This window comes from Dendrobates tinctorius, unplaced genomic scaffold (genome assembly GCF_039654945.1).
Source record: "Dendrobates tinctorius isolate UK_male_01 unplaced genomic scaffold, ASM3965494v1 ptg000129l, whole genome shotgun sequence".
In the NCBI taxonomy this organism is placed as follows: domain Eukaryota; kingdom Metazoa; phylum Chordata; class Amphibia; order Anura; family Dendrobatidae; genus Dendrobates; species Dendrobates tinctorius.
In genome coordinates this window covers 18,672,158-18,699,547 of record NW_027361797.1, presented here as the reverse complement: position 1 = coordinate 18,699,547, position 27,390 = coordinate 18,672,158, and the positions used below count along the sequence as shown (strand labels likewise).

Here is a 27,390-nt window from a genome sequence, read left to right as displayed (position 1 = left end):
TGTATGTCCGGGATAGGCATCCGCACCGTCGTAGCTACAGCCACAAAATTTGGCACAGTCACACGTCTGGACCCCGAGAGCGTCCTAAGCTATGTTGTGAGGCGAAATTTTAACCCCGCGCATTCCAATTCACCAAACAATTGTGCCCCTATCTACATACTGTGTCAAGCCCCGCCCCTCATTATGATGTCACAATGCCCCTATTTGCATACTGGGGAAGCAGTGTGTGCGCGCCAAGCCCCGCCCCTAATTATGATGTCACAATGGTTGCCATGGCGACGCTGATGTCATCAAAGGTTGCAAGCCCCGCTGCCGCTCATTATGATGTCATAATGGTTGACTATGAGATGGAGGATGTGTGATGAGTATATGGGCACCGGACTATAGGATGGAGGATATGTATGATGGGTATATGGGAACGGCACTATGGGATGGAGGATATGTATGACGGGTATATGGGCACGGGACTATGGGATGGAGGATATGTATGACGGGTATATGGGCACGGGAATATGGGATGGTGGATATGTATATGGGCACGGGACTATGGGATGGAAGATGTGTGATGGGTATATGGGCACTGGACTATGGAATAGAGGATATGCTTGACGGGTATATGGGCACGGGACTATGAGATGGCGGATATGTTTGACGGGTATATGGGCACGGGACTATGGGATGGTGGATATGTATATGGGCACGGGATTATGGGATGGAGGATGTGTGATGGGTATACGGGCACTGGACTATAGGATGGAGGATATGTATGATGGGTATATGGGCACGGGACTATGGGATGGCGAATATGTATGATGGGTATATGGGCATGGGACTATGGGATGGAGGATAATTATAATTTGCTATAACTAACCACAGTTAGTTACTATGCGCGGGCAGCGCCGGGCTCTTCAGCTAGTATATATATATATAGTGCTCAAATAAATAAAGGGAACACTATTCCATTTGCAACAGGCTGTTTGTGTTCCCTTTATTTCTTTGAGCAGTATATATATATATATATATATATATATATTTAGTTTTTCCTAAAATACAAAGGAAATTTGTCATCTTTAACTTTAGGTCTTTTAGAGACCATTTCATCTTCAACTTCAACTTGTTTAACTGTTCACAAGAAATGTAATTTTGACCAAGGGTGCACAATCTTTTACATGCCACTGTATGTGTATTCAACAATACAATGATTGGAGCCACTACAAGTTCTCATATGACCCCATAGGAGAGGTCACAGTACAGTACTGTGATGACTAGGAGAGTGAACCTATTAGATAATACTCAAATTCTAATGTCCTCACAAAAGTTAAGCATGTTTTATGCAATTACCCTTTGTTTGAGGGATTTATATTGTGTGGTAAAAACACAATTTCCCATCTAGAACTAGAATAATAGTCATAAAGGCAATTTGCTAACATATAATTTATAGCTTAACCAAAGTTTAATACCATGAACATAACAAAACTGATGATTAAAATGCAGCCGGAATGATTATCCAACAAGAATCCTGGAAGAGAAAAATTCTTATAAATTGTTGCTTACGGGGATTGAAAAAGCATGACAACATTAGCTACTGTCTGCTTAATATGATGACAAGTGACAGAAAAAGATTTTTCTCTTTTTTAACAATGATGTTAAATCATAGTCAGAAGAAAAAAAATAAAAGTTGATGTTCATTCTTGAAACGATGTTCGCTTTTTGCTGGTAAAAAAAAAAATGGAATGTTTCTTTCACAATGTCATTATTAGTAACATGTCTAACAACTTGTTAGACCAAAATACTGTAACATTGCAACCAGTGCGGTCCTGCCGAAAGTGATGTGCGAGGCGTAAGGGATCCTCCTATTTCTCATCAGGGACCCTACAAGGAGGTTCAAACTTCATTGCTCAGATGCCTAGGAATCACAGAAAATACAAATGCTATAGAAAAATGAAGACGATAGATGACGTAGCAGCGGTTCAATTCCCATCGATGCATATTACATTATTTTTAATCTTTCAAGGGGACATATATAAGACACTCCATAATGTTGCTTTTGAAGGTTTTTATTATTTATTTCAGTGTTATATATATTTTGCTTGCTCATATATATAATATTGCAGGACTCAATGGGTTAAGGATGAACTTTGACACATCATGTGCCCACTTTTTCACTCTTAATTCAATGTCAACGTATCTCATAAAGCTGTCTCTTTGTCAATGAATCTTCACTCTTGTTATGTCCTGAGTAGAGATGAGCAAATTTGTTCAGATTTGGTCCCCAAATCTGATTTTGACATATTCGTGCCGAATGTATGTCTTATGATCGGTTACGAACATTTTTGGTAATTTCTACTTCCTTATCTCTAATGATGTACGGCTGTGATCGACAAATATTGCAAAAACAAAATTCGATTCCGATCATTTTCGGAACCGAATCCAAACAAGTTAGCTCACCTCTACTCCTGAGGAAGATGTTTGATAACTTTGAAAAGCGTACAGATATTAAACTTCATGTCTTCTACCCTGTGTGCCATTGATCCTTTCCTTGGAACTCCACCAGCAGTGGAGAAAAAACACTTATATTTTTATGCAGAAATACCTTTCTGTTTCTTGCGACTCATGATCTTGAAGTGGCTGGATTATTAATGCTTTGAAATTGTGGTGAATACACAACCCGATCAGGTGGGCAATCACTACTCACCAATATGATTGTTGCTATCGGCTAAAACCATGTTGCGCTCTTCTTTGTCCCCAACTTTTGGGATCTATTGGATGTAGCTACAATTTGAGCCAATATCCAACCTTTAAGAAAAGAAAAAGAGTGACTAGCACACAAAGGGTAATAATGTACTTTAAAAGTGAAATTGCGGACAACATCTGCAAGGAGTTTGTATGTTCTCCCCATGTTTGCATAGGTTTCCTCCACAGTCTCCAGTTTCCTCCCACATTCCAAAGACATGCTGATAGGGAATTTAGATTGTGAGCCCCATCGGGGACAGTGCCAATAATGTTTGTAAAGCGCTGTGGAATTAATGGGGCTATGTAAGTGAGTAAAATAAATAAAGAATAACTAAATACCAGACACATCTGCAGATAGGAGAGGATCTTCTGCCTGTAGATTGAGAAGTAGGTGATAGAGGTTCTTCTAGACTGTGCTGCTGTGAGAAAGGAGTAGTTCCACCCGTAGTAATATTTCAAGCAGCTTTTATTAGCATGTTCAAGGTCCGTACCAAACCCTTTCACAAAACTGAACTGCACCATGGCAGCATGGTCTGCAAGAACATCTACCTCTTACTTCTCAATATCCAACCATTAGAAGAATTGTGAAATGTTACTGGCAGTCTTTGTGAAACCAAAAGTAAAAGAGACCTATCAGTGGACTGGAGCTGTTTTAGGATTGTTTTTAGGCGGAATAGTTCTCTTCCCTCTAGAAGAGAACCAATTTTCATTCTTTCCCTGGTGGACACAACTTCTCGATGTTTCACATGGTCATCAATTTTCTTGAATAGTACTAGTCCCAACTAGACACAGGAAAATGAGAATGACTTTATGAGTGGGATCAGTGACATAAATAGTAATAGAAGGAAAATAGACAAGAGAAAAGTATGTGTACTTATATGCAGGTGGGAGACTAAATAATTAGAAGGCTCAACTTTATAAAGCCAAATGTTTGACAATGCTAGAAATTTCTAGCAAGTTTTAGGAGTGCAAACTACTGCTCTCACAGGTGAAATACAGTACGGGCTACAGCATGAATATTTATGAGCATATGTACTTGTTTATTATTTTAGTGCCGCTTTTTTTTTGCCAATAGAAATAAATATGTTCTATAGTAAGTGAAAAAAGTATGCAAATTTTATCCAGTAGACACCTGCTGTTATCCCCAATGTGTAGATGTATGTATAATGAATTACATATTAATTATTAATCCCCATTTTTGATATTTCAGCACCACACGGACCTTCTTTCACCATTGGAAAGGCTGTCTGGCTACTTTGGGGTTTGGTCTTTAATAACTCTGTGCCTGTGCAAAATCCAAAAGGCACAACTAGCAAAATCATTGTGTCAATTTGGGCTTTCTTTGCTGTAATATTTTTGGCAAGTTATACTGCTAACCTTGCTGCATTCATGATCCAAGAGGAATTTGTTGATCAGGTTACCGGACTTAGTGACAAAAAGGTATGTATGTAAACCTTCCCATTATATATTATTACCGTGAGCTACTTAATAATTTACCTATATACAGTGTAGATAGTTAATGATGTAATTTTTGCATTATAGTTAGAATATATTAACTAATACCTATGTAATGAGTTTCTCTAAGGCTAGGGTCACACTAGTGCATTTTCTCTCACACGAAAAAATCAGTGAGATTATGCTAATCGCACTCTGATCAGAGTTTGGTCAGATGGTGTTTTTAGTGTGATCTGTTTTTCTCTGTTGAGGAGAAGATGGGGAAAAAATTGTAGTCCGATGTTATCCCAGTGCAGTTCGATACCATCCAATTGCAGTCTGATGTTTTCCATGAACTTATGGCCGAGTGTGATCTTATCATCGGATCCAACTGAGACATGCTACTAGCCAGTCCAAGACTTGTGCATGGCACCATAGAATAACATTGGTCTGAGTGCCGTCTGATGTTTTGCCGGAGCGCACTTGGACCGAATATACGGTCGCCTGCAAGAGTTCTAAGGAGTACCTATGGAAGTAGTTTTCAAAAATGTGATCATACACCACATAGGCCTTTCTCTGGTTTCGTAAATCTATGATTTGGCAGCATAGGTTGTCTTTAATAATAAATCCAGTTCAGGAGACTAATGAGAGATGAAACATGATACATTTTAATGTTTGTCAGAAACTTTTTCTAGATGGTGATGCCCCATGACAAAAACCTTGAGAAGCGCTGTTTATCAGAGCTCTCCCAACTTGGACGGTTAGTTAGCTCCCCAGGTACATGACAATGCTAATTGTTGGAGCTTTTATGACCATTTTAGAGTAGGTGTCCCTTTGATGCATATGGTGTCCATACAATTCGCATCCAGCACAAAGGTCCATCTTACAGTTGTCTACAGGATGACTCGTGCAACAGTTTATATCTATTTTGTCCCTTTCAAGGAATCTCCTATTTGATTCTTAGCCCTTCAAAGACGAAAGCAGCACACCATAGAGACTTCAAATAAGGTGCTATTTATTAGCCCATCTGGCTATTTGCCCATGCAGTGACGTTTTGGTCCAGAGGGTGCGGACCTTTTTCAAGCAGCTTGAAAAAGGTCCACATCCTCTGGACCGAAATGTCGCTGCATGGGCAAATAGCCAGATGGGCTAATAAATAGCACCTTATTTGAAGTCTCTATGGTGTGCTGATTTCATCTTTGAAGGACTATTTTGAGGTTTGGTATATACCTGGAAGGCTTGCACCCGCATGATTGTCTTTTTTGTACTGCTTTTTCACTTTTTTTCTACTATTTGATTCTTATGCAGCTCTTTGGTGTTCATGTCAGTTATGATCTAATCACTGTATTTCTGATTTGTTTTTTCAATATCTAGTTTCAACGGTCATATGAATATTCTCCCCCATTTCGATTTGGCACAGTTCCTAATGGAAGCACGGAAAGGAACATCAGAAACAATTATCCTGAAATGCATCAATACATGGTAAAATTTAATCAAAAAGGAGTACATGAAGCTTTAGTCAGCTTAAAGACTGGGTGAGACACCTTTTGCCTTTTTTCCCACCTACCTACTGTACTTTAGATTTTATGTGATTTTGTCACTTCCATAGTAGCTTACTGTTTCTATCCTTGCCCTCTTTTCTCCTTCTTTGAATGGAACATCCCTCTAAAAGACCATTGTCGGTCATTTTTCTACTCAATTTCCAGTGTGGTTTCAACAGGGTTTTATTGCTAATAAATAAAGGCAATTTTGGATTCATGGGTATCGCATTGCTGCTTTATGATGTTCTTTAATGCATTACTCATTAAACAGATGTAGCAGGCCCACACTTAATGGTGAGGCACAACTGAGACAAATCCTAACAGTGTGTGCATTACACACAGTTAAAATTCGGCAAGTTGCACAGTTTGATGAATATTTCATCACGTGTGGACCACCTGTAAGCGATTTCTAAATCCATGATATACGTGCTTTTTATTTATGTTATGCATATTTAATGTTGATTAATGTCCACCCTATAATTCTCTGTATGCTTTGCTATTATCGTATTTATGTAGGGCAAGCGTAGTTGCCTAGTAGGCCTAATAGATGGGGATATAGTTATGTTTAGAATGTAAATAGTTAATGTAGGAGGGAGCATCTGGCATTTTAGTCAGTTAGTAGCCCTGATAGGGCAGGTAGCCCCGTAATGTTTAAGGTCACGAGCCCAGCCGCTCAGGGCCTGAGGGCCACAGATGACAACAGTGCAAAACATTGCAGTACCAAGCACTACTCTGCAGATGGTAGTGAGACAGTTGGCAGCAGTATGGCAGCACAGATCGCTCATTATGAGGCAGCTTGCTATGTGGGCAGATGCCCTTTTGTCTGGGGCGAAACAGACAGGTGAACTCCCAAAGATAGTGAAGCTGGACAGGGAGGATGCTGTGATGCTGACTGGGATGGGACAACCAGGGAATGTTCTGGAAGGTGACAGGGAGAAACTAGGGAAAGTGAAGAAGGCAAATTGAGAGTTACCTGATGTCAATGCTGTAATTGAAGAGAACGGACTGAGAATGCAAAATAGTAAAGTTTCTTGTTTAAAGTTGGAATTGGACTGTGTCTTCGTTTTTTGCCAAAAGAGTTGGAAAAAAATGCACAGCCACGTGGGGTAGGCCTTGAGGGTGAGAAAAATAGAGCAACAGGTATACTGACAGAGAAATGTCATGTTTATGTGAGGGAAGACCAGGGCGTGCCTGAGCCGTTTACCTCAGCCACGACTACTGCTCTGGCCAACCCTTGCACACCATTTAAGATATTTGCCAAATTTACTGATGTGTCCACTAATTATATTTTATCTCATATTCTACATGCAAGGTTGCAAATATGTTGCACTATTTAGCTGATAACGTAGTGTGAAACAATGTGTGATTGTAGTAGTCAAGCCACCAACTTGAGGTCTGTGATGAACTATGCAATAGTGTATCTAGACTATTTGTATCGCCATTTTTTTGTACAATGTAGAGTTGCACAAAAATGTTGCGGCTTTTGGCATTTTTACATCAATTTTGCCCAGCTGTGCCCAAATGCATGGAGCTGAGGCCTGACCCCACAGATTATCTCATTGATGATTAGCTGTGGCGTTTTTCATGCCAGAAATCTTTCTCCTGTCTTTTAATGGAGTAAGATTCATGGTGAGGCACACGGAGGCGCAATCCACTTTTCAGATGCTCATGTTACAAGACATGTGTATTAATGAATAAGGAGCACTCCAATACATGATGTTCACTCTGATTTTGATCAGGGGGCATGTTGGAGTCAAACACTCTTTATTCATTAAGAGGAACACATATCTTAATGAATCAGAAGTGTCTGACAAGTGAATTAGATTATCATGAATTTGATTAGTTGTGTTGTCATGCCCCCGATGTGCAGTCACTCCACAAATGCGTCCATTTTGGCAAAGCTAGAAGAAACTGGCATAACACCAAAAGTCACAACATTTTTGCACAACTCAGAGTTATTCAAATATTTTTCAACTTTTCAAAAGTGATGTTTGCCAGAATTTTGTCATAATCACATTGATAAATTGAGGCCATTGTGTCAAGAAGCCTAAGGGGCTGATTCATCAAACACTTTGCAATCAAAGTGTGGCAAAAACTGAAGTATTACAACATTTTTGCCAACTTTTAGCTGTACAAAAAAATTACAACTTTTGGCTCTTTTACACCAGCTATGACTCTTTTTGGAAAGTGGGCAAAGCTTAGCAAGAGATTGCATGGTCAAGCGAGACCCAACAAATTCATTATAATTCATGACCATAGTACATCTCTGATGCTGGTGCAAGACAACTGGAAGATGTGCCAAATTCTTTAAAAGGATCACTCTAGTGCACCTTGGTCCAAAACTGGTGTAGAGTATTTCTGCCATGATCTGTCTCATTCTTTCATGTCTGCATTTTGATTTTCATTTGCATGGAATAAACCATGCCATAGTCTTCTAGATTATTGAAGTGTGTGGGAATACTGGTTTTGTGTGGAGTGGTGATCTGTCCACTTATGTGATTACATCGACAGGGAAATTCAAGAAACATGGTGAGGGGCACAGACAAACATAGTGAACAACAGAGCTCAGGAGCAAAATATTAGCTCTCATAAAGTGTCACATAAAAAGTGTGTTCTTCATACATACTTGATGTGTATGAATAGGCTTAGTGATTATCTTTACTTTTGGGTGTCAATTCACCCAAAAGCACTTTCAACAGCAAATCTACTTTATTGACAAAAAAAAGCGATATCTGTAAAGGCAAAATATTTATTAGGCCCCATTTGTCCTGGGAGCCAAAACCGGGCACTGTAATGTGGATTCCTGCTCTTTTATCTACAATATTGGCTTTGCACTAGATAAAACAGGTGTTTAAAGAAGTACTCAGCTTTTGAGTCTATGCTTGCATAGCTTTCAACATTTCAATGCGTTGCTGCTGGAGATGTTAAATTCATCTCTGTGAATACGTTGATAAGATTTGTATTCTTTCTGTTTTCTGAGAAGTTTCCAAATTTTAATAGCAAATGGATTAGAAACCATGAATTATCTAATTTATAGGCAAATAAGGGCTGCTGCAGCAATTATGATTGAATACATTATGTTCTTTTACAAATATTCTACTTAATGTAAGATTCAGGCACTGCATTAGCCTGTTGAAATTTGCATTGTGGCCCTTCATATAATCTGAATTTCTTTATCTAGTTCCGAGTCCTTCACTTGTTAACCTTTCCATGTTGCGCTCATGTAATAAACTGCAGGTATTGAGGATGTCGCCATGGATCCGACAGACAGAGAGTTAAAGGTTTATTTACAGGGATTTTCTCTCCACGCATGGAGGAGCAGAAAGGGGTTAAATGTGACAGTGTAAAACAGTAAAGCAGCACAATGGAATTGAAGAAAGCAATAAAACAGTTATGCAGCATTGAAAACGGTTAAACTCAGATAATTATAACTTATCAGTCCGGAGAAAGCTTGATTGAAGAGTCCACTTCTCCCACGTTGGCACCGACAACCGCGGCGCTTGCAGTCTCTAAAGTCTCTACTCTGAATGAAGTTGGGATCACCAGGGGTTAAAGCAAGGAGCAGGGAGATAATGAAAACCTGAGTCTCCCCTGCTCTGAGTCTCTATATGATACCCCGTCTGTCTCTCCGTAGGAACGATGTTGCGCACACTGTGAAGTCTCTTTGCCACACTCAGGGGCTCCAGCTGGTCACTGCGGTCCCTGGGACTGTGCGCTCGTGTCACTGTCTCTGAACTATCAGGAGGGAAGTCTCCTCTAGCCACGGAGGCTATCAAGTCCACATACTCACATACGGTGGTCTCAACACCTCGTCCTTCAGTCTCTGTCCCTTGACGGGGGTTTCTCCCTCTTTGCGAGAGCAGTGCTGCAGCCTGCTCTCTGTCTCATGCACTCTTCTCTGTCTGGCATGCTTTGCTTTTGCGCCCTTACCCTGCACAGCTCCCTGTCCACCACCCCTTCCCTTTTGTCACTGGCCCCCACTGTTACATGGTTCAGTCGGTCCGGGCCGGAAAGTCTTCCCCCCTGCAACCCTGCTGTCTGGCTAGGTGGTTCCAGACATGGAGCAGGAGAGGTAACCCCTTTTAGGCTCTTCTTCCTCTCCATCCCCTTACACTCATTTACGCTTTTGCCTGCAGTGGGAGTTCATACCTGCAAAACATTTTTTTATCTCGATAAGTAAGAAAAATCGCATGGATTCAATGATCACTTTAAAAAATTGCATTCTGCATTAATTAAAAATGTGTGCAATCATTTTCAACAGCTACATGTACTTTTCTTTTACAATTCTTCGAAAAGTTTTTCATCTTCCCATGTATCTTTCAAACATTGTGTTTGACTGCAAGGGTATGTCATTAAAGGTTTAGAAAGGGAGGCCCATTCTATGGTTGGCTGTTGTGAATATTTGCTCCCTGAAGGCATAATAGGTGGACTGATGTAGAATAGAGGGAGTGTAGGTGTAAATTATGAGAACTTACGGTAGTTCTTTTATTTCATAAATTATAAGTCAGTCCACGCATAGATTATTCTGCACATCTTCTTGGATGAGCGTACATGAAAAATACTGGAGAGCTCAAACCCATGTATACTGATCGGAGCATGTGGGAAGTTGAGGGGTTTGGTTGCAACCACCATAAAAAAGTTCTATCACAGCATGGACAGGAAAATAACACTGGGGTAACGTGAAAAAATCATCTTTAATGCAAGTGTAGCATAAATTGACCAAATATAGTTAATCAGGAACAACAAGAGGCATACGCACTTTTTGGTTCTCTCTCAATTCTCACTTGTTGGTTCTTATTCGAACAGTCTCCCAGTAGAAACAGTATAGCCTGTATAGTGTTTAAAACAATGGGTTCTGCGATGATGACATCCTTAATACCCCAAGGTTCTACAGCATTTTCCGTGAAACATAATCCATCCCACACCATTACCATCAGGCTACTGAAAGTGAATTCTACTTGAATTTTACAAAAATTCACATTCTGGAGAATACTGAATTTTTTGTAATTTTCTCAGTGTGTATTCTTCAAAATGGTGGCCAGCTGCAGCCAGAATTTTGCTGTGTAGTTGGGCACCAGCAAAAAGTTAAAAAGAAACATACTCGCCTCACTGCTCATATCTCCATCCGTACCCGCTGCTCCCTGCCTGCTATCTAGTCTTCTGCGCCTCCATCTCATATCTCTAGCCTGCTGTACACAAAAGGGCAAGGCTTCTGGCCGTGAATAGACTCCAGAGTTCAATGCTCATGTTTTAGGATCTAATTGCGGCCAGATCCACCAACCTACAGAGAACATTGGGCCAGAGATGTGAAACCACAGAGGCTCGAAGGATTGGCTGGAAGCAGCTGGGAAAGCAGAAAGGTGAGTGGTGAGTATGTCTTTTTCATTTTTTAACTTTTTGCTGTCAGTTTACCTCTCTGGTTATCCTTGCTGCTCACTGCTCACTCTATCTAGTCTTCCGTGTGTCCATTGTATCAAGTCTCTGGTCAGGTTTTGACTCTTGGCTGGGGATTCCAGCAGTCCCCGACAATATACAATCTTGACACGGGGTCAGTGATTAGGGAGCGGTGTAGGATTCTGGAGAGGTAAGCAGTGAGTACACTCCTTGTGTTTCAGGGCCTACTCGCTGCTCTGGATGTAATTGTGCATGTGTAGTTAAAGGGAACCTGTCACCCCCCCAGGGCATTTTTAAGTAAGAGAGCCACCTTCAGCAGCACTAAAACTGCATTCCGTGAAGGTGGCTCCTCTGTTTCTGATCCCCAGGAATGCCGAAAGATTAACTTTTATAAATATGTCTCCATACCTGTAATACGTTCCATAGGTATAGTGCGTCCCCCTGTAGCAGTCGCCTCCCCTCCGTCAATCATGCCCGCCCTGCGCCGCCTCCTCCTGCCTTGCTGTTGCAGTTACATGGCACAGCCCAGGCGCCCTCCGGCAACAGTTCTCGGGCATGTGCAGTGCACGCTGCCCGGGAACTGACATCAAGCTATCGCGCCTGCGTATTCACACTGCGGGGATGTGAATCTGGAGCCTGCAAAACATGCAGGCGCGATAGCCTGATGTCAGTTCCCGGGCAGCGCGCACTGCGCATGCCCGAGAACTGTTGCCGGTGGGCACCTGCGCTGTGCCATGTAATGGCGACAGCAAGGCAGGAGGAGGAGGTGCAGGGCGGGCATGATTGACGGCGCGGAGGCGGCTGCTACAGGGGGACAAACTATACCTATGGGACGTATTACAGGTATGGGGACATATTTAAAAAACTTAATATTTCGCCGTTCCTGGGGATCAGAAACAGAAGAGCCACCTTCACAGAAAGCAGCCTTAGTGCTGCTGAAGGTGGCTCTTTTACTTAAAAACCCCCGGGGGGTGACAGGTTCCCTTTAACTCCGGGGCTTTCTCGTGGCCGGAAAGCCATGCATAAATTGGACATTGGGCTGAAGATTCAACATGACAGAGGAAAGGAAGACTGGACATCAGGCTGGAAGCATTGGGTCGAGAGGTGAGTGGTGAGGTGAGTTGAGGACAAGTGTCTTTTTAAACTTAAGTTTCTACATAATATGTTGATTATGCTCTGGGGACTGGATTGACTCCAGATCACAATAAGGGACATTAAATCTGCAGAGAATAACTTCTCTGATAATCAAATTTGCTGGTAATTTGTATGCGCCATATTCATGTCTCCATTTCAGTCTTTTTTAGTTCTATTTTATATATGGAAGCATTTTTTTTTTTTTGCTTAGTTTGCCATTGTGTGTGGGGTTTAGGGTTTCCACAAGTTTTCACCTGAGTCATCATTTAATTATTTAGTGCTGAAGTTGCATAATAAATTACTATCTAGAGTATTTGTCCAATGCTTTAGGGTTTTCTCTTCCTATATCTGTTTCTGAGTTGTGAGCTTGGACATTCTCATTATCCTATATCACCATAACATGATTACTTCATTCCTTGTTTTGGCTTTTATACATGTGATCTGATGACTGCAAGACATTATGGAGAAACCCACACAGTCACATCTAAGTTCATGCAAGCCTTTCCTATGGTTGATGCAATCTTTTGCAGTGTCTAAAATGGAAGATAACATTTGGAGATTCATGCAAAAAAATTACAAATTGTTAAATTTTCTGCCAGGACATGTTAATTTCATAAAGCTCTATCTAAATTTAGTTCTAATTGAATCTATTCCTTCATCTCTAGTAGGCAAACCATTTACTGTCTTGTGCTGCCAGTAGTTCATTCGTAATGTACCATGCAATGAAACATACCAAACCTATGAACCAGGTACAGTATGGCCTGGCAGCTGTCTACAATTGCCATATTGTGGATTTTTATATCACATAGAGATATTAAAAAATGCCCCATGAGTGTGAATAAAGAAATAATCAAGACACTGACTTTGAGATGAATATAAGCAGTCACGCTGATGCTAAATCCAGTTTACATAATGCTAAAAACTTTCAGAATATCAGAACTGTGATAGAACATGGCAATGACAAAACACATTTTATTAGCCTAGGTTTCACTAGCACAAAAACAGTAAAAATGATATGTGATATTTCTTGGTTTGACGGTTTTATCTAAATCAAGATGAGGTGAAGCACTGCTAGCATTAAATGTTCTGCCAATTCAACAAAATGCTGTCCGTAGTGGTAAATTTAGGTCATTTGGCTCATATTGAGTTTTCTGCTCTGTTGCACTAAATTACCAATATTTGTCAAAGCTGCCAATATTTTATGGACCAGAGCTAGTGAATACTGAGAAGACTGAAGAGGCTGAAAATAGGAGAATATTTAATCTAAACTTCATGAGAAAAAGTTTTCTTTGTCAATCATAAACTTGTGTAATCCTGTTGCGTCAGTGCTTAAAAAATATTTGTGCCCCCTTGTTGATACACATTTATTACACTCAACCCTTCAAGAATAGAGCATAGCACTTTACTTTTTAAGTTATTTATTTATGACCATAAGCCTATATCATTCATGTGAAGTAATAATTGCATGAACTGAATATGAAAGTGAACACAAACATGCACAAATATATTTTACATAAATTCCTGCTACTCCGGCCCTAATCTCTTCCTTTTGCTTGATTCTATTGTGTACCTCAAATTTTAATTAAACTAAAAAAGATTATCTAAACTTTTATTATTTTATGACAAAAATTTTAACATAGTAACATAGTTATTAAGGTTGAAGGGAGACTTTAAGTCCATCTAGTTCAACCCATATCCTGTCCTAACTTGCCCTAACATGTTGATCCAGAGGAAGGCAAAAAAAACCCATGTGGCAAACAGTAAGCTTCACATTGGGGAAAAAAATCCCTTCCCAACTCCACATATGGCAATCAGACTAGCTCCCTGGATCACCGCAATATTAAGGAAACTAGTGTGTATGCCCTGTAATATTATACTTTTCAAGAAAGGCATCTAGTCCCCTCTTAAATTTTAGTAGGGAATCACTCATTGCAACATCATATGGCAGAGTGTTCCATAGTCTCACTGCTCTAGATGTGGATTTTTTGGTTGGGTGAATTTACCCCTGTGTGTACTATGGCCTGTCCTGATTGGACAGAGTCTTATTGAGCGTTCAAGGAAGGAAAGACGCCACACATGGTTAGCAGCAATACCTTCCAGCAGAACTCTGGAAACTTTATTCATATTCATGGTCTTTTATCAGTTCGTATAAACGAACTATCTAATCTTATCTAATTAGTCAATTTGAATACATGAACATATATGGGTGTCCGACCTGGGGTTACTTAGACACCACATGATTTACTGTCCGGAGTCTTGCACTTGTCAGCAAGTCTCCAATATCGGCTGGACCATCTGGCCTTGCTTCCTCATTCCCTATGTCTGCTAGATATTTCTCAAGTCACAAGACAATGAGATGACTGGGTAGCAGGTTATTTCCACCAACTAGTTATAAGGTTCAAACTGTGAATATGTATCTGTGTGCAGTATATATGAGTATATAGCAGTATATAGCCTATAGCAGGCAAGTGAGATCTAGATGAAATACATATACATATATATTTCCATAACAATCCCCCCTTAGATATCACTTGCCCTAAAATCCTGCTCCTGGCCCAAAGCGCTGCAACTCTTTTGTGCTGCCAGTGAACTGACATATGCCTAGTGCATACATCCTCCTCTGTACAGACTTTCGCAAATGGGCGGTCAGGAGATCTGTCCCTAAAGGGGGTGTGGTGCAATGTAATCAAAGTCTCTTAGTTAGCAGTCTATGCAGTCAGTGCCTGTGTTTTCTCTGTCAGGTAGGTAATTTATTCAGTCAGGGAGGTCATCCACAGCATCATTCCAGCTCAGGTGTATCTTCTGGTATGAAGGCCTTTTCCTGCAATGCGATGCGTGGATCCAGATGGGGTTTTCCCTCCAGGTCGGTGGCGTCAGCACTTGGAGACGGGCCATCAGATCTGGGATTGAGTGCTTCTCTTTACAGACTTTTTTCACCAACACTCAGCAGTCTCCTGACTTCCGGACGTGCATACCAGGCACCGAATCTGGACCTGGCGATGAAGGAGAAAAACTCGAGAATGGACATTAGCAAGATTCTTGATAAATTCAATTACACATGCAGACAAAGTATCATATTGCATAGTCAACTGCTAAGCGAAGAATACCCCTAAACTGGGCTTTTTACCCAAAAAAGTTTCATACTGGTGACAGCTTTTCCTGAGCCTATGGGAGTGTCTAATGCCAGGGTTTGTCTGTCTCTTGGGCAAATTTTTTAGCATGCTGCTCTTAAGTGTCCCACCTAGTCTATGGTGTGGGATGGTGGGTAGTGTGCAGGCCTAAGTCTGACCCTACTGCTAATCAGGTCTCTTGTGTCAGGTTTGCTGTGAATGTTGGTCCCTGATCATTTGCTATTGCTTCTGGAACCCCCATATCTGCACACTATTTTTGAGAGTAGCTTCTTTGCAGTAGTCTTTGCCAACCGGTTCCTTACTGGGAAGTCTTCAGGCCAGACGATGTGGGGGAACTTTTCCCGCTCGTCCGATGTTGAATTTGTCGGAGGCCAAACAGCTGCTGGGAATTTGGCTGTTAAGGTGTGAGTTGAGTTCAATCAGGTCATTCATTTGCGTCTTCAATTCTGTGTGGGGGCCATGTGCCCATTGAACCACCGTAGGGTACACACTTTGAGATAGACTGGGTCTGTCTCGAGGTAGACGTTTTGAGGTAGACGGGTTGAGGTAGACGGTTTCTTGGAGCCCAGTGCTTTTGCCCTTCAGCATCCAGCTTTCCTTCTCCTCCTTCCGAGCCTGAGCCTGTTACTTCTTGTACAGGTTTCAGGAAGTCATTTTGTCAGGTTTAGTGACTGGGTTGTGGTAATTCACAATCTCTGAGCTGATTGTGGGATTTTAGCTGAGGTTCCGTCTATGTCCACGCCTCCCTCTGTATGAAGACTCGGGTTAGACAGTGTCAGAGGAGGACTTGGGACTCTTTGCATTGGTACAGATCCAGCCGACATTCTCTGGGGATGAGGGGGAAGGTCAAACTGTTATAGCCTTGGGAAGCCTTCGGACACATGCAGCTCGTCTCGGGGAGTGTTGCCGTGGACTGCCGATTGTAGGAATGTGCTGGAGAAGAAGCTTCCTCACAAGAGGGTGGTGGAGGATAATCTTCTGGAATGTTCTCCATCAAATATGTCCTTTCTGGTAAAGGTGGGCACCATTCTTCTGCCTCAGAATTCATATCCACATCAGAGTCTTCATCCTGGAAGTGATTCAGCTTGTTGGCTGGTGGAGGAGGAGGCAGCACTTCTGTCCAATTCAGAGATGGCATCTTCAACGGTTTTCCCATTGACTTCTGTTTGCCAGGTTTTCTCGTCTTCAGTCGTCATGTAGTAGCCGACCGGCTCTACGACCTCTCCCATGTTCCATATTGTCTTCCTCCGGCTGCTTTTTTGGCTGCCACGTCTGCCATGTTGATGCTCCGTGTCTCTACTGTGTTCAGTTCTCCGTGTGCCCTGACCTTCAACACTGCCACCACTTTTAGTAGTTGAAGGGCGTCCAGCAGGTCTCTGATGGCTCCATGGTGCTTCACGGTCGATCCGCTTGCTGTGATGAAGTTTCTTGCAGCCCAGATGGGTCCGAAGTCGGGTGCCATGTCATGCGAGTACCTGGAAGTTTTTGTTCTTTGCAATCTGGCAGGTCTTTCGTCAGCTCTATTAGCTCCGCTTCTTGGGCTCTTGGGCTGACAACCTTCTGGACCATAGGATGTCTTGATTGCTGGTCGCTGCACTGCAAAACTGGAGCCATCTATGGTATCTTGCAGATTTTTCATTTGAGGGTCCGTATCCACATCCCCCTTGGGAGTGAGAGTAGAAACAGGTAACGGCTGAGAGGTAAGGGCTGAGAGCACTGAAGAGTAATGGAGAGCAGCCTTGTCAGGAGGGCGTGTGCTGCAGATATTGTTTTCATGCAGGAGGGCCCCCCTTGCAACTGGATCCAGGCCGGCTGAGAGGTAATCTAGAGGCCTCTGGTTTTCCTCCGTGGGTCTGTTTTAAGCCTGGCCAGTAGCATGACCTTCTCCATCTTGGTCCTTCTTTTTCCGTTTTGGTCAGGACGGGATGGCTTCTCATACTCAGTGAGGCCTAGAGTTGGCGCAGAGACTATGAAGTCTTTCAGTTTCCTGTACGAGATGAAGGTTGCAATGCGTTGATGCTATTGTACAGAGGCTGCATTAAGCCTGGAGCACCAGGGATCCAAGTTCTGCAGTACAAGACTAGACTAAGGAAGGCCTGCATCTTCGGAGTTGTTGAGGGAGCCATCTTCTCCTCTGCGGTCCTCCTGTCATCTGTCAAGTGTTTCGTCTAGTGGGCGATACGGTGTCTTCAGGAACTTGCTTTTGACACCACTGGACTCTGTTTTGCAGAACTTACGTTGCTGCTCCACCAGGCAGAGTAGAGGAGACATGGAAAGCGCTGTGCAGGTAGCGATGTCGATGACTTCTGCATGCTCCACAATCCAGTTGTCGGGGATGGAGGACAATGCTCTGGCGAGCTGTGAAAGGCTGTTCCGGGCCCTCTTGGGCCTCACTGTCCATATGTTCCGCATCCCCCTTGTGCGTTTTCAGGAACTGGTCGTCCAGGTGAGGGGGAACATTGAGGGGAGATTCGGGCAGATCCATTGCCGTGAGCACTGTTACTGTGGCTGGCACGTTTGTCAGCAGAGTGTGCAGATCTGGCACAACTGGGGTTTCAAACACGGTTGCTTCGCTCACAGCCCTCAGGTTATGCACCATTCAATCTGGTCTGGTTCTCCTTTCACAGTCTTCCTCTTGATCGATAGAAGATGGGACTGCATGATGATTCCCGTGGGTGAGGCGGCTCAATCTGGCCTTGCTCTTCACAGTGTCGTGAATGACTCCCATCTTCTGGCACAGGGCCGGCAGGAAAACCAGCCATTTGCTGGGGTCCTTTTTGTCAGAGGTGACGTCCGGCTGAGCTTTCTTGCCCTAGCAGTGGGTCTTTTTGTTGGGGCATCTTCTTTACCAGCCAGCAGCAGTTCCTTTCACCCAGCTTGATTTCAGGTCAGCTTCTTGTTAACCAATTTGAGGAGCTGAGTGGCTATCTTCTGGTCCAGGGCCTGGATTAACTTCAGGGAGCACCTTCAGAATCTTGTCCAAGATGATCCTCTGGCGCTGGAGCCGGAAGCAGTGCAGCCATTTCACGGAGCGGGTGTAGTTTCTGTGGGTTGAGAGTTTTCCTGGCCCACACAAAAGTTCTTAGGCCGTTTCTTGAACAGCAGTTCCACTTAGACCTCCAGTTGGTCAGAGGCAGTTTAGCTCTGGGTGATGAGCAGCGGATGCTGGGCCTTCTGAGCATCCGGGGTTCCAGACTTGGAGTGACATCCGCACTGGCGCAACTTGAAGTCTCCCTTGGGCCATAGGCTTCTGGGTGCTATGTCCAGCACCTCCTTGGGTAGGCTTGCACCGGTTGTTCGAGTGAGGCTCTTGTAGGGCCCCCAGCATGGGCATGATTGATTCTTCTTGGGTCTGGGGTGGAGAAGAGGTCAAGGTCACACCTTCAAGGGAAACTTTGGTCACCTTCAGTTTCTGCAGTAGGTCTGCGCTCATGCTCTACCGACTGAGCTAGCCATCAATTGATGCAAAACTCGAGGCCGTGGACGAAAACGCACGAGGATCCTGCTGACCGGAGGGGACAGAGGTGCCGGCCAAGGTCTTGGCTCATGGGGACGGAGATTTGCGCAACTCCATAAGTAAGGTAAGAAAATCTAGTTATCTTACCTGAATGTTCCCTGTGCCCAGCCCCGGTCAACAACTCTAGCCGGTAAGTGTGGTCACCAAACCCAGGGAGTGTAAAAAAGTCCACGCTCAAATCCAAACCCTGGGATAAGCTAAGTGTCTACTGTGGTCCTGTGTGTCTAAGATCCGGGTGGGAGAGTTGGTGGGAAATTGTGACAGATTTGTGTTTGTGGTTGATGGTAGACCGATAACAGGGGAGTTTGACCCACTCAGAAAGGTCTTCACAAATACACCTGGACACAGGGGTAGGACAGGAGAAGCCTTGCCCAGGGACAGGTGGTGGGGGCCTTACGGAGTTATCACGAGGCAAATCTCACATCAAGCTATCACAACAAACACCCGTGCACAGGAAGAGACAACAGCGCCCACGCCAGGCCACGCGGTGGTATTAGCTTAGGGGAGATATTGCGAGCCAAACCACTTGACAGGTTGCCACCAACACACCTGGTCACAGGGAAGGACAGGAGAAGCCGGCCCAGGTATCAGGTGGTGGCAACATTGTGGGAGTTATCACATTACTGATACTGACGAGCCAGCCAGGACGTCCGGTACAGCGTGTTAACATTCCCGGGTCACCAGCGCAGTGCACCCAGTGTGGTTGGCAGTTATCGGTTACCAGCAGCTGTTTCACATACACGTCACAAGACAAGGGCTTTCGATCTCTCTCCCCGGATGTCTATATGTGAATTCATTGCAGGTTTCCACGAAGATCTGAAGCAGAAAGAGTTTTGCCTTTTTTTATTGTAAACTTCCTCTTTTGCCTGCAGGGTGTGCCCCTGATATATATATATATATATATATATATATATATATACACTCACTGGCCACTTTATTAGGTACACCATGCTAGTAACGGGTTGAACCCCCTTTTGCCTTCAGAACTGCCTCAATTCTTCGTGGCAGAGATTCAACAAGGTGCTGGAAGCATTCCTCAGAGATTTTGAACCATATTGACATGATGGCATCACACAGTTGGCGCAGATTTGTCGGCTGCACATCCCTGATGCGAATCTCCCGTTCCACCACATCCCAAAGATGCTCTATTGGATTGAGATCTGGTGACTGAGGAGGCCATTTGAGTACAGTGAACTCATTGTCATGTTCAAGAAACCAATCTGAGATGATTCGAGCTTTATGACATGGCGCATTATCCTGCTGAAAGTAGCCATCAGATGTTGGGTACATTGTGGTCATAAAGGGATGGACATGGTCAGCAACAATACTCAGGTAGGCTGTGGCGTTGCAACGATGCTCAATTGGTACCAAGGGGCCCAAAGAGTGCCAAGAAAAAATTCCCCACACCATGACACCACCACCACCAGCCTGAACCGTTGATACAAGGCAGGATGGATCCATGCTTTCATGTTGTTTACGCCAAATTCTGACCCTACCATCCGAATGTCGCAGCAGAAATCGAGACTTATCAGACCAGGCAACGTTTTTCCAATCTTCTACTGTCAAATTTCGATGAGCTTGTGCAAATTGTAGCCTCAGTTTCCTGTTCTTAGCTGAGAGGAGTGGTACCCGGTGTGGTCTTCTGCTGCTGTAGCCCATCTGCCTCAAAGTTCGACGCACTGTGCGTTCAGAGATGCTCTTCTGCCTACCTTGGTTGTAACGGGTGGCAATTTGAGTCACTGTTGCCTTTCTATCAGCTCGAACCAGTCTGCCCATTCTCCTCTGACCTCTGGCATCAACAAGGCATTTCCGGCCACAGAACTGCTGCTCACTGGATTTTTTTTCTTTTTCGGACCATTCTCTGTAAACCCTAGAGATGGTTGTGCGTGAAAATCCCAGTAGATCAGCAGTTTCTGTAATACTCAGACCAGCCCTTCTGGCACCAACAATCATGCCACGTTCAAAGGCACTCAAATCACCTTTCTTCCCCATACTGATGCTCGGTTTGAACTGCAGGAGATTGTCTTGACCATGTCTACATGCCTAAATGCACTGAGTTGCCGCCATGTGATTGGCTGATTAGTAATTAAGTCTTAACACACAGTTGGACAGGTGTACCTAATAAAGTGGCCAGTGAGTGTATATATATTTTTTTTTTTTTTTTTTTTCATATTGTTATATTTTGTACTCTGCTTTTCCCTATTTTATGTTTTGTTTTGCTTTTTTTTTTAAGAGGCTTTTGTTACTGAAGTGTTAGAAGTTTTGGGAAAGCTGAGTCTTTGGGCACTGACCCCCCCCCCCCTCCCCGTACATTGTTCTCAGAAGATTTCACTGAGAGACGCAGGCAGGGAAAAAAAAAAGAGGAAGTTGGGTGCCTGCATTCTACATTCTACATTAACCCTTTTATTGTTGGAAGTTGTACTGATTTTTATTTTCATTTTGGAGTGTTTTTTCCAAGGTTTATCAACTTCTTGATTGTGTCTTTTGGTTTTCTTTCTTTTTCCCTCCATTTTCCCTGAATTTATTGGTTTTTCTGAGTGGTGCTTTTTAAAGTTTATATACTTTTTGATTTTTATCAGTTTTTTGGGTTTCATCCTTTAAAAATCATTTTAAGGAAAAAAAAAAGAAAGAAAATCATTTTTCCCTTTTTATCTCTTTTTAGTTTTCTTCCACTGTTTGTGACATTTTATCAGTTTTTTAGGTTTAGTTTTCACTTCTTTCTTTCAGTTTTGTTAAAAAGAGAATTTTTACCTGCGCTGGCTTATTCACTAAATATTCTTGTTTTGTTCTCTTTTAAGCAGGTTAAAAGGGGTTGAAAAGTTTTTAAAGTTTTAATCACTTTTCTCCAGTCTTTAGAACAGACATAGTATGTGGCTTTGCAAGAACAGTTTTTTCCTTAAGCTGTAGCATGACATGATGTATTGAAAAGAAAAGGGAAGTAGCTAGTAATTGCCGAAAAAGTGTTTTCAGCGGCATTCTAATTTGTGCCATCTGAGAAGCACCACAGGTCTAAGAATGCCTTCTGTGATGGCAGAGGGGGAAGCAGTTCGCTCCCCCCACCATCTCCTCTTTCCCCACTCTTCCCTCCTCCCATCTCTCTCACCTCTCTCCTCCCCCTATCTCCGCTATTCTCACTCCCACCTCCCATCTCTCATCTATTTCTCCTCCTATACCTCATTCTCCCTCGTCATCTCTCTCTCCCCTCCCTATCTTCTTCATCTCCGCCTATCTCTCCTCCTTCTCTCCCTCTCTCTATCATCTCTCCTCCCTCTCCATCTTCTTCACCAATGCCCACCTCTCATCCCTCTCCTCTTCCCTCCTCCTCCTTCTTGTCTTCCCCACTCTCCTCCACTATCTCTCACTTCTCCTCCTATTCCAAATCTTTCCTCACCCACCTCTCAGTTTATCGTCACCCGCTGGCCCAGTGCCAGATCCAGACAATGAGGTGTCCCTAGTTCCACAGGGCACTCTCTCTAAAGAGACAGTTATAACACCGGGAGAAGAAAATGAATCACTCCCCACACATGACAATGCAGGTGCCCTCCCCATACAACAGATAGCAGGAGGGAGGTGTGGGCCATCAGACACTGCACCTGCTGAGACTGAGGATCCTATGTGCCACACGGAGCAGCAGTCTCAGGGGGGGAAAGTACACACCTGTGCCACACACAGAAAGACAATCACACAATGGCACAGTTCCTCCTCTGATGAAAATGAAGGAGGGACAGACATGCCACCTAGCACTAGGAGAAACTCACATACACCAAGTAGGCAGGGGCAGATAGAGCCAGAACCCTTACACTATGTGCCTTTCACCCCTAGTCAGGTGTTCAGTATTCTAAGAAATCTGCCAGACCCAGTTATGGACCCCATGCCATTTTACCGAAGAATGCAGCAGAGCCAGCAGACATATGCTGCAACCTGGAGTGATCTCTGTTCCATAATGGAGATTAAAGCAGGTGAAACATTCTGACCAATCATGAAGGAACACTTCAAGCTTCCATCAGAATTAGATGTGCATTCCTGGGAATCAGGATCAAAGCTAATTGAACAGCTTAGAGAGTGGGCCAATGCCAGATAAGCACTCAGCCTGCATAACATGAGCCAAGCCGAGACAGAGTCTGTAGACGAGTTTCATGGCAGAGTGAGGCAAGTATTCCAAATTTTAGGCTTCATTATTCATGATCAGGTACACGGACAGATGTTGGCATAAGCCTTTGTGCATGGACTAAGAGAACCAATCAAGAGACTGCTGATAGTGGCCAGGCCTGAGTACAGGACAATAGCAGTAGATGTCCTGCTTACAGTAGCCAGAAGAATTGAGTCCCTCCCAGGAGTACGGAGGACAGGCCCTCCCGTGATGGTCACTGACGTGGAGGAGCAACTATCACACAGAGTTAGGAGAGCTGGCAGGTGTTTTAACTGTGGCAACTTTGGCCATTTCCGGAACCAGTGCACAGCACCCCGGCAACCCAGGTCATCACGCAGAGGAGTAGGCCAAGAAAGAAACACAGAAGACAATGAAGAACCCTGTCCATAGGACAGAGGCAAAACCAGGTCCGCCAGACGTCACGCCCCTGACATGTGAAACCCTGTCTGCAGACCCAATACCTCAAATCACTGGGGGCTGTCATATTTTTCCTTGTGGACACTGGTGCAGTCAGAAGTGAAAATGCCTGACCCCATCAGTCTATCAGAGCACTATGTGTCTTGTGTGTGGATTAAAGGTCAAGACAGACATTCCCCAGCTCACAAGCCCCTGAGCATGTGGACACAGCCAGGATACTCCATCCTGTTCCAGTTTATGGTGGAGACCTGCCCGCCCCATGTTGGGCGCCAATTGATGTGTATTTTTTGGTTGGGTGAATTTACCCCTGTGTGTACTGTGGCCTGTCCTGATTAGACAGAGTCTTATTGAGCGCTCAAGGAAGGAAAGACGCCACACATGGTTAGCAGCAATACCTTCCAGCAGAACTCTGGAAACTTTATTCATATTCATGGTCTTTTATCAGTTCGTATAAAGGAGTGGTTACTCATTAACATAAAGGCTTTACTTCTTATCTAATTGGTCAGTTTGAATACATGAACATATATGGGTGTCCGACCTGGGGATACTTAGACACCACATGATTTACTGTCCGGAGTCTTGCACTCGTCAGCAAGTCTCCAATATCGGCTGGACCATCTGGCCTTGCTTCCTCATTCCCTATGTCTGCTAGATATTTTTCAAGTCACAAGTCAATGAGATGACTGGGTAGCAGGTTATTTCCACCAACTAGTTATAAGGTTCAAATTGTGAATATGTATCTGTGTGCAGTATATATGAGTATATAGCAGTATATAGCCTATAGCAGGCAAGTGAGATCTAGATGAAATACATATACATATATATTTCCATAACACTCTTACAGTAAAGAATCCGCATCTGAGCATGCTTAAACCTTCTTTCCTCCAGACATAGAGGATGCCCCCTTGTCCCCGTCACAGGTCTAAGAGTAAAAAGATCATTTGAAAGGTCTTTGTACTGTCCCCGCATATATTTATACATTGTAATAAGATCACCCCTAAGCCTTCGATTCTCCAAACCAAATAACCCCAAGTGTAATAACCTGTCTTGGTATTGCAGACCCCCCAGTTCCCTAATAACCTTGGTCGCTCTTCTCTGCACCCGCTCCAGTTCAGCTATGTCTTTCTTATACACCGGAGACCAGAACTGTACACAGTATTCTAAGATTCTAAGTGTGGTCGCACTAGTGACTTGTATAGAGGTAAAATTATGTTCTCCTCATGAGGATCTATGCCTCTTTTAATGCATCCCATTATTTTATTTGCCTTTGCAGCAGCTGCCTGACACTGGCCACTAAATGTGAGCTTGTCGTCCACCCATACACCCAGGCCTTTTTTAGTGACAGTTTTGCCCAGTGTTTTACAATTAAGCACATAATTAAACATCTTGTTCGTTCTACCCAAGTGCATGACCTTACATTTATCCCCATTAAAGCTCATTTGCCATTTATCAGCCCAAGCTTCTAGTTTACATAAATCCTCCTGTAATATAAAATTGTCCTCCTCTGTATTGATTACCCTGCAGAGTTTAGTGTCATCTGCAAATATTGAAATTCTACTCTCTATGCCCCCCTACAAGGTCATTAATACATATGTTAAAAAGATTGAGAAAATGTCATAAATTGTTGTAAGGACATACGTTGCGTTATATATTTGGTGTGGTTTACTGGGGTTGTTAAACACATTTTTCTCTCTCTTGTCACCTCATGTCTGGTACATAACTGCAACAGTCATTTTGACTAGAAGCACACCCTTTAGACAGTATTTAGATTTTATTTTTACTATTGATTAGAGATGAGTAGATAATTCCAAGGTTTGCATTGAATTTCTAAAATCTACTGTTTCATGGAAATTGAGTAAGTCTCATTTGGTTTTCCTCTCTCTTTTGTAGTGTTTGAGCTGTTATGGTCAGTGGATTTCTTTCTGTCTTTCCAATAGAGTATATGATCTTATGTCCAGCAGGGTCTTCTCTCTTTTCCTATCGAGAACAAGGTCTTATGGTCTGCAGGGCTCTCTTTCTCCTATAGGTGCAAGATCTTATTGTCAGCGGGGTCTTTTGGTCAGTGGAGTTTTCTTTCTCTCCTGTAGAGTGTAAGCCTTTATGTTCTGCAGGGTTCTTTTGCTTTCTCTTTCTTTTCTTTCTCACGTGTATTTCTGGAAAGTTACCAGTTTCTCAGTATTGAAAGTCACGTGAATTTAATCTTTTCAAATCAAATTTTTGGGCAAAATTCAACAAAATCGGCATATTCAAATTTCAAATAATTAGTTCAGCTCTGCACAAAAAGACACATATGCATGTTTTTCTCAATATCTGACATGAAATCAAAATAAACCTCTCACGTTTTAGGTCAATTAGGATTACCATAATTATTAATATTTGACACATGTCAGAATAACGAAAGAGAGAGAAAGTTTTAAGGCATTTTTTATTACTTACTGCAAAGTCAAAAGTTTACATACAATTCATTAGCATTTGGTGCCATTGCCCTTAAATTGAATGACTTGGGTCAATTGGGATATTCTTCCACAAGCTTCTCACAATAGTTGGCTGGAATTTGGGCCCATTCCTCCTGACAAAGCCAGTGTAACTGATCTAGGTTTGTAGGTCACCTTGCTCGCACATGCCATTTCTGCTTTACCCATACATTTTCAATAGGATTGAGATCAGGACTTCGTGATGGCCACACCAAAACTTTGACTTTGTTTTCCTTAAGCCACGTTGGTACCATTTTGGCAGCATGCTTTGAGTCATTGTCCATTTGGAAGACCCATGTCTGCCCAAGCTTTAACTTCCTGGCTGATGTCTTGAGATGTTGCTTCAGTATTGCCACATAATTTTCTTTTCTCATAATGCCATCTATTTTGTGAAGTGCACTAGTCCCTCCTGCAGAAAAACAACCCCACAGCATGATGCTGCCACCCCCGTGTTTCCCAGTTGGAATGGTGTTTTTATGCTTCAAAGATTCTCCCTTTTCCCTCAAAATGTAACAATGGTTATTATGCCCAAAAAGTTCAATATTAGTTTTATCACACCACAGGACTTTTCCAAAAATTAACGTCTTTGTTCCTGTGTGCATTTGCAAACATTAAGGCTACTTTCACACATCAGTTTTTTGCCGTCAGGCAGGATCCGGCTATTTTTAGAAAAAACGGATCCGGCATAAATTTTGGAGAACTGTAGAAACGGATCCGTTTTTTTGCTGGATCCGTCTAGCAGGTTATATCTGTTCCTGGGGGCTGGTCAATTGGATCTGAGCATGCGCAGACTTAAAAAAACGGATCCGGTGGCTGGATCCGTCTTTTTCTGGATCCGGCGCATTCCGGCGCCCATAGACTTTCATTGTAGCAAAAAGCTGGAAGCGCCGAATCCGGCGCTTCCGGCTTTTTCGCCGGAGACAAAAATCGTTACAGTAGCCGTTTTTTCTAGACGCCGGCAAAAAACGGATGAAACGCAATGCCATCCGGCACGATCCGGCGCTAATGCAAGTCAATGGGGAAAAACTGGATCCGGCATTGCATTTTGCCGGATCCGGTTTTACAAAAAAAAGCCGGATCGCGCCTGAAGGCAAAAAACTGATGTGTGAAAGAGGCCTAACCTGTCTTTTTTATTCTTCTTTTGGAGTAATGGCTTCTTCCTGACAGAGTGGCCTTTAAGCCCAGGTTGATACAGTACTTGTTTCACTGTGGATATTGACACAATCTTTCCAGCTTCCATCATCATCCTCACAAGATCTTTTGCTTTTCTCCTTGGGTTGATATGCACATGTCGGAGCAAAGCACATTCATCTCTGGGACACAGAACCCATCTCCTTCCTGAGCAGTATGATGGCTGGACAATCCCATCTCATTTGTACTTGCATATAATTGTTTGTACAGATGAACAAGGCACCTTCAGGTGTCTTGAAATTGTACCCAGGAATGAGCCAGACTCGTGTGAAAG

The 27,390-nt window shown here is 43.1% G+C and overlaps 1 protein-coding gene across 1 annotated transcript in view; it reads left to right on the top strand.

The window, feature by feature from the left end:
• Positions 1-27,390, top strand: part of GRIN2A (glutamate ionotropic receptor NMDA type subunit 2A) — a 293,548-nt gene that overhangs the window by 215,191 nt on the left and 50,967 nt on the right. The window contains exons 7-8 of the mRNA XM_073542833.1: positions 3,944-4,173; positions 5,542-5,702. Of these exons, the coding sequence (XP_073398934.1) occupies positions 3,944-4,173; positions 5,542-5,702 (391 nt within the window). The remainder of the gene's footprint in view (positions 1-3,943; positions 4,174-5,541; positions 5,703-27,390) is intronic.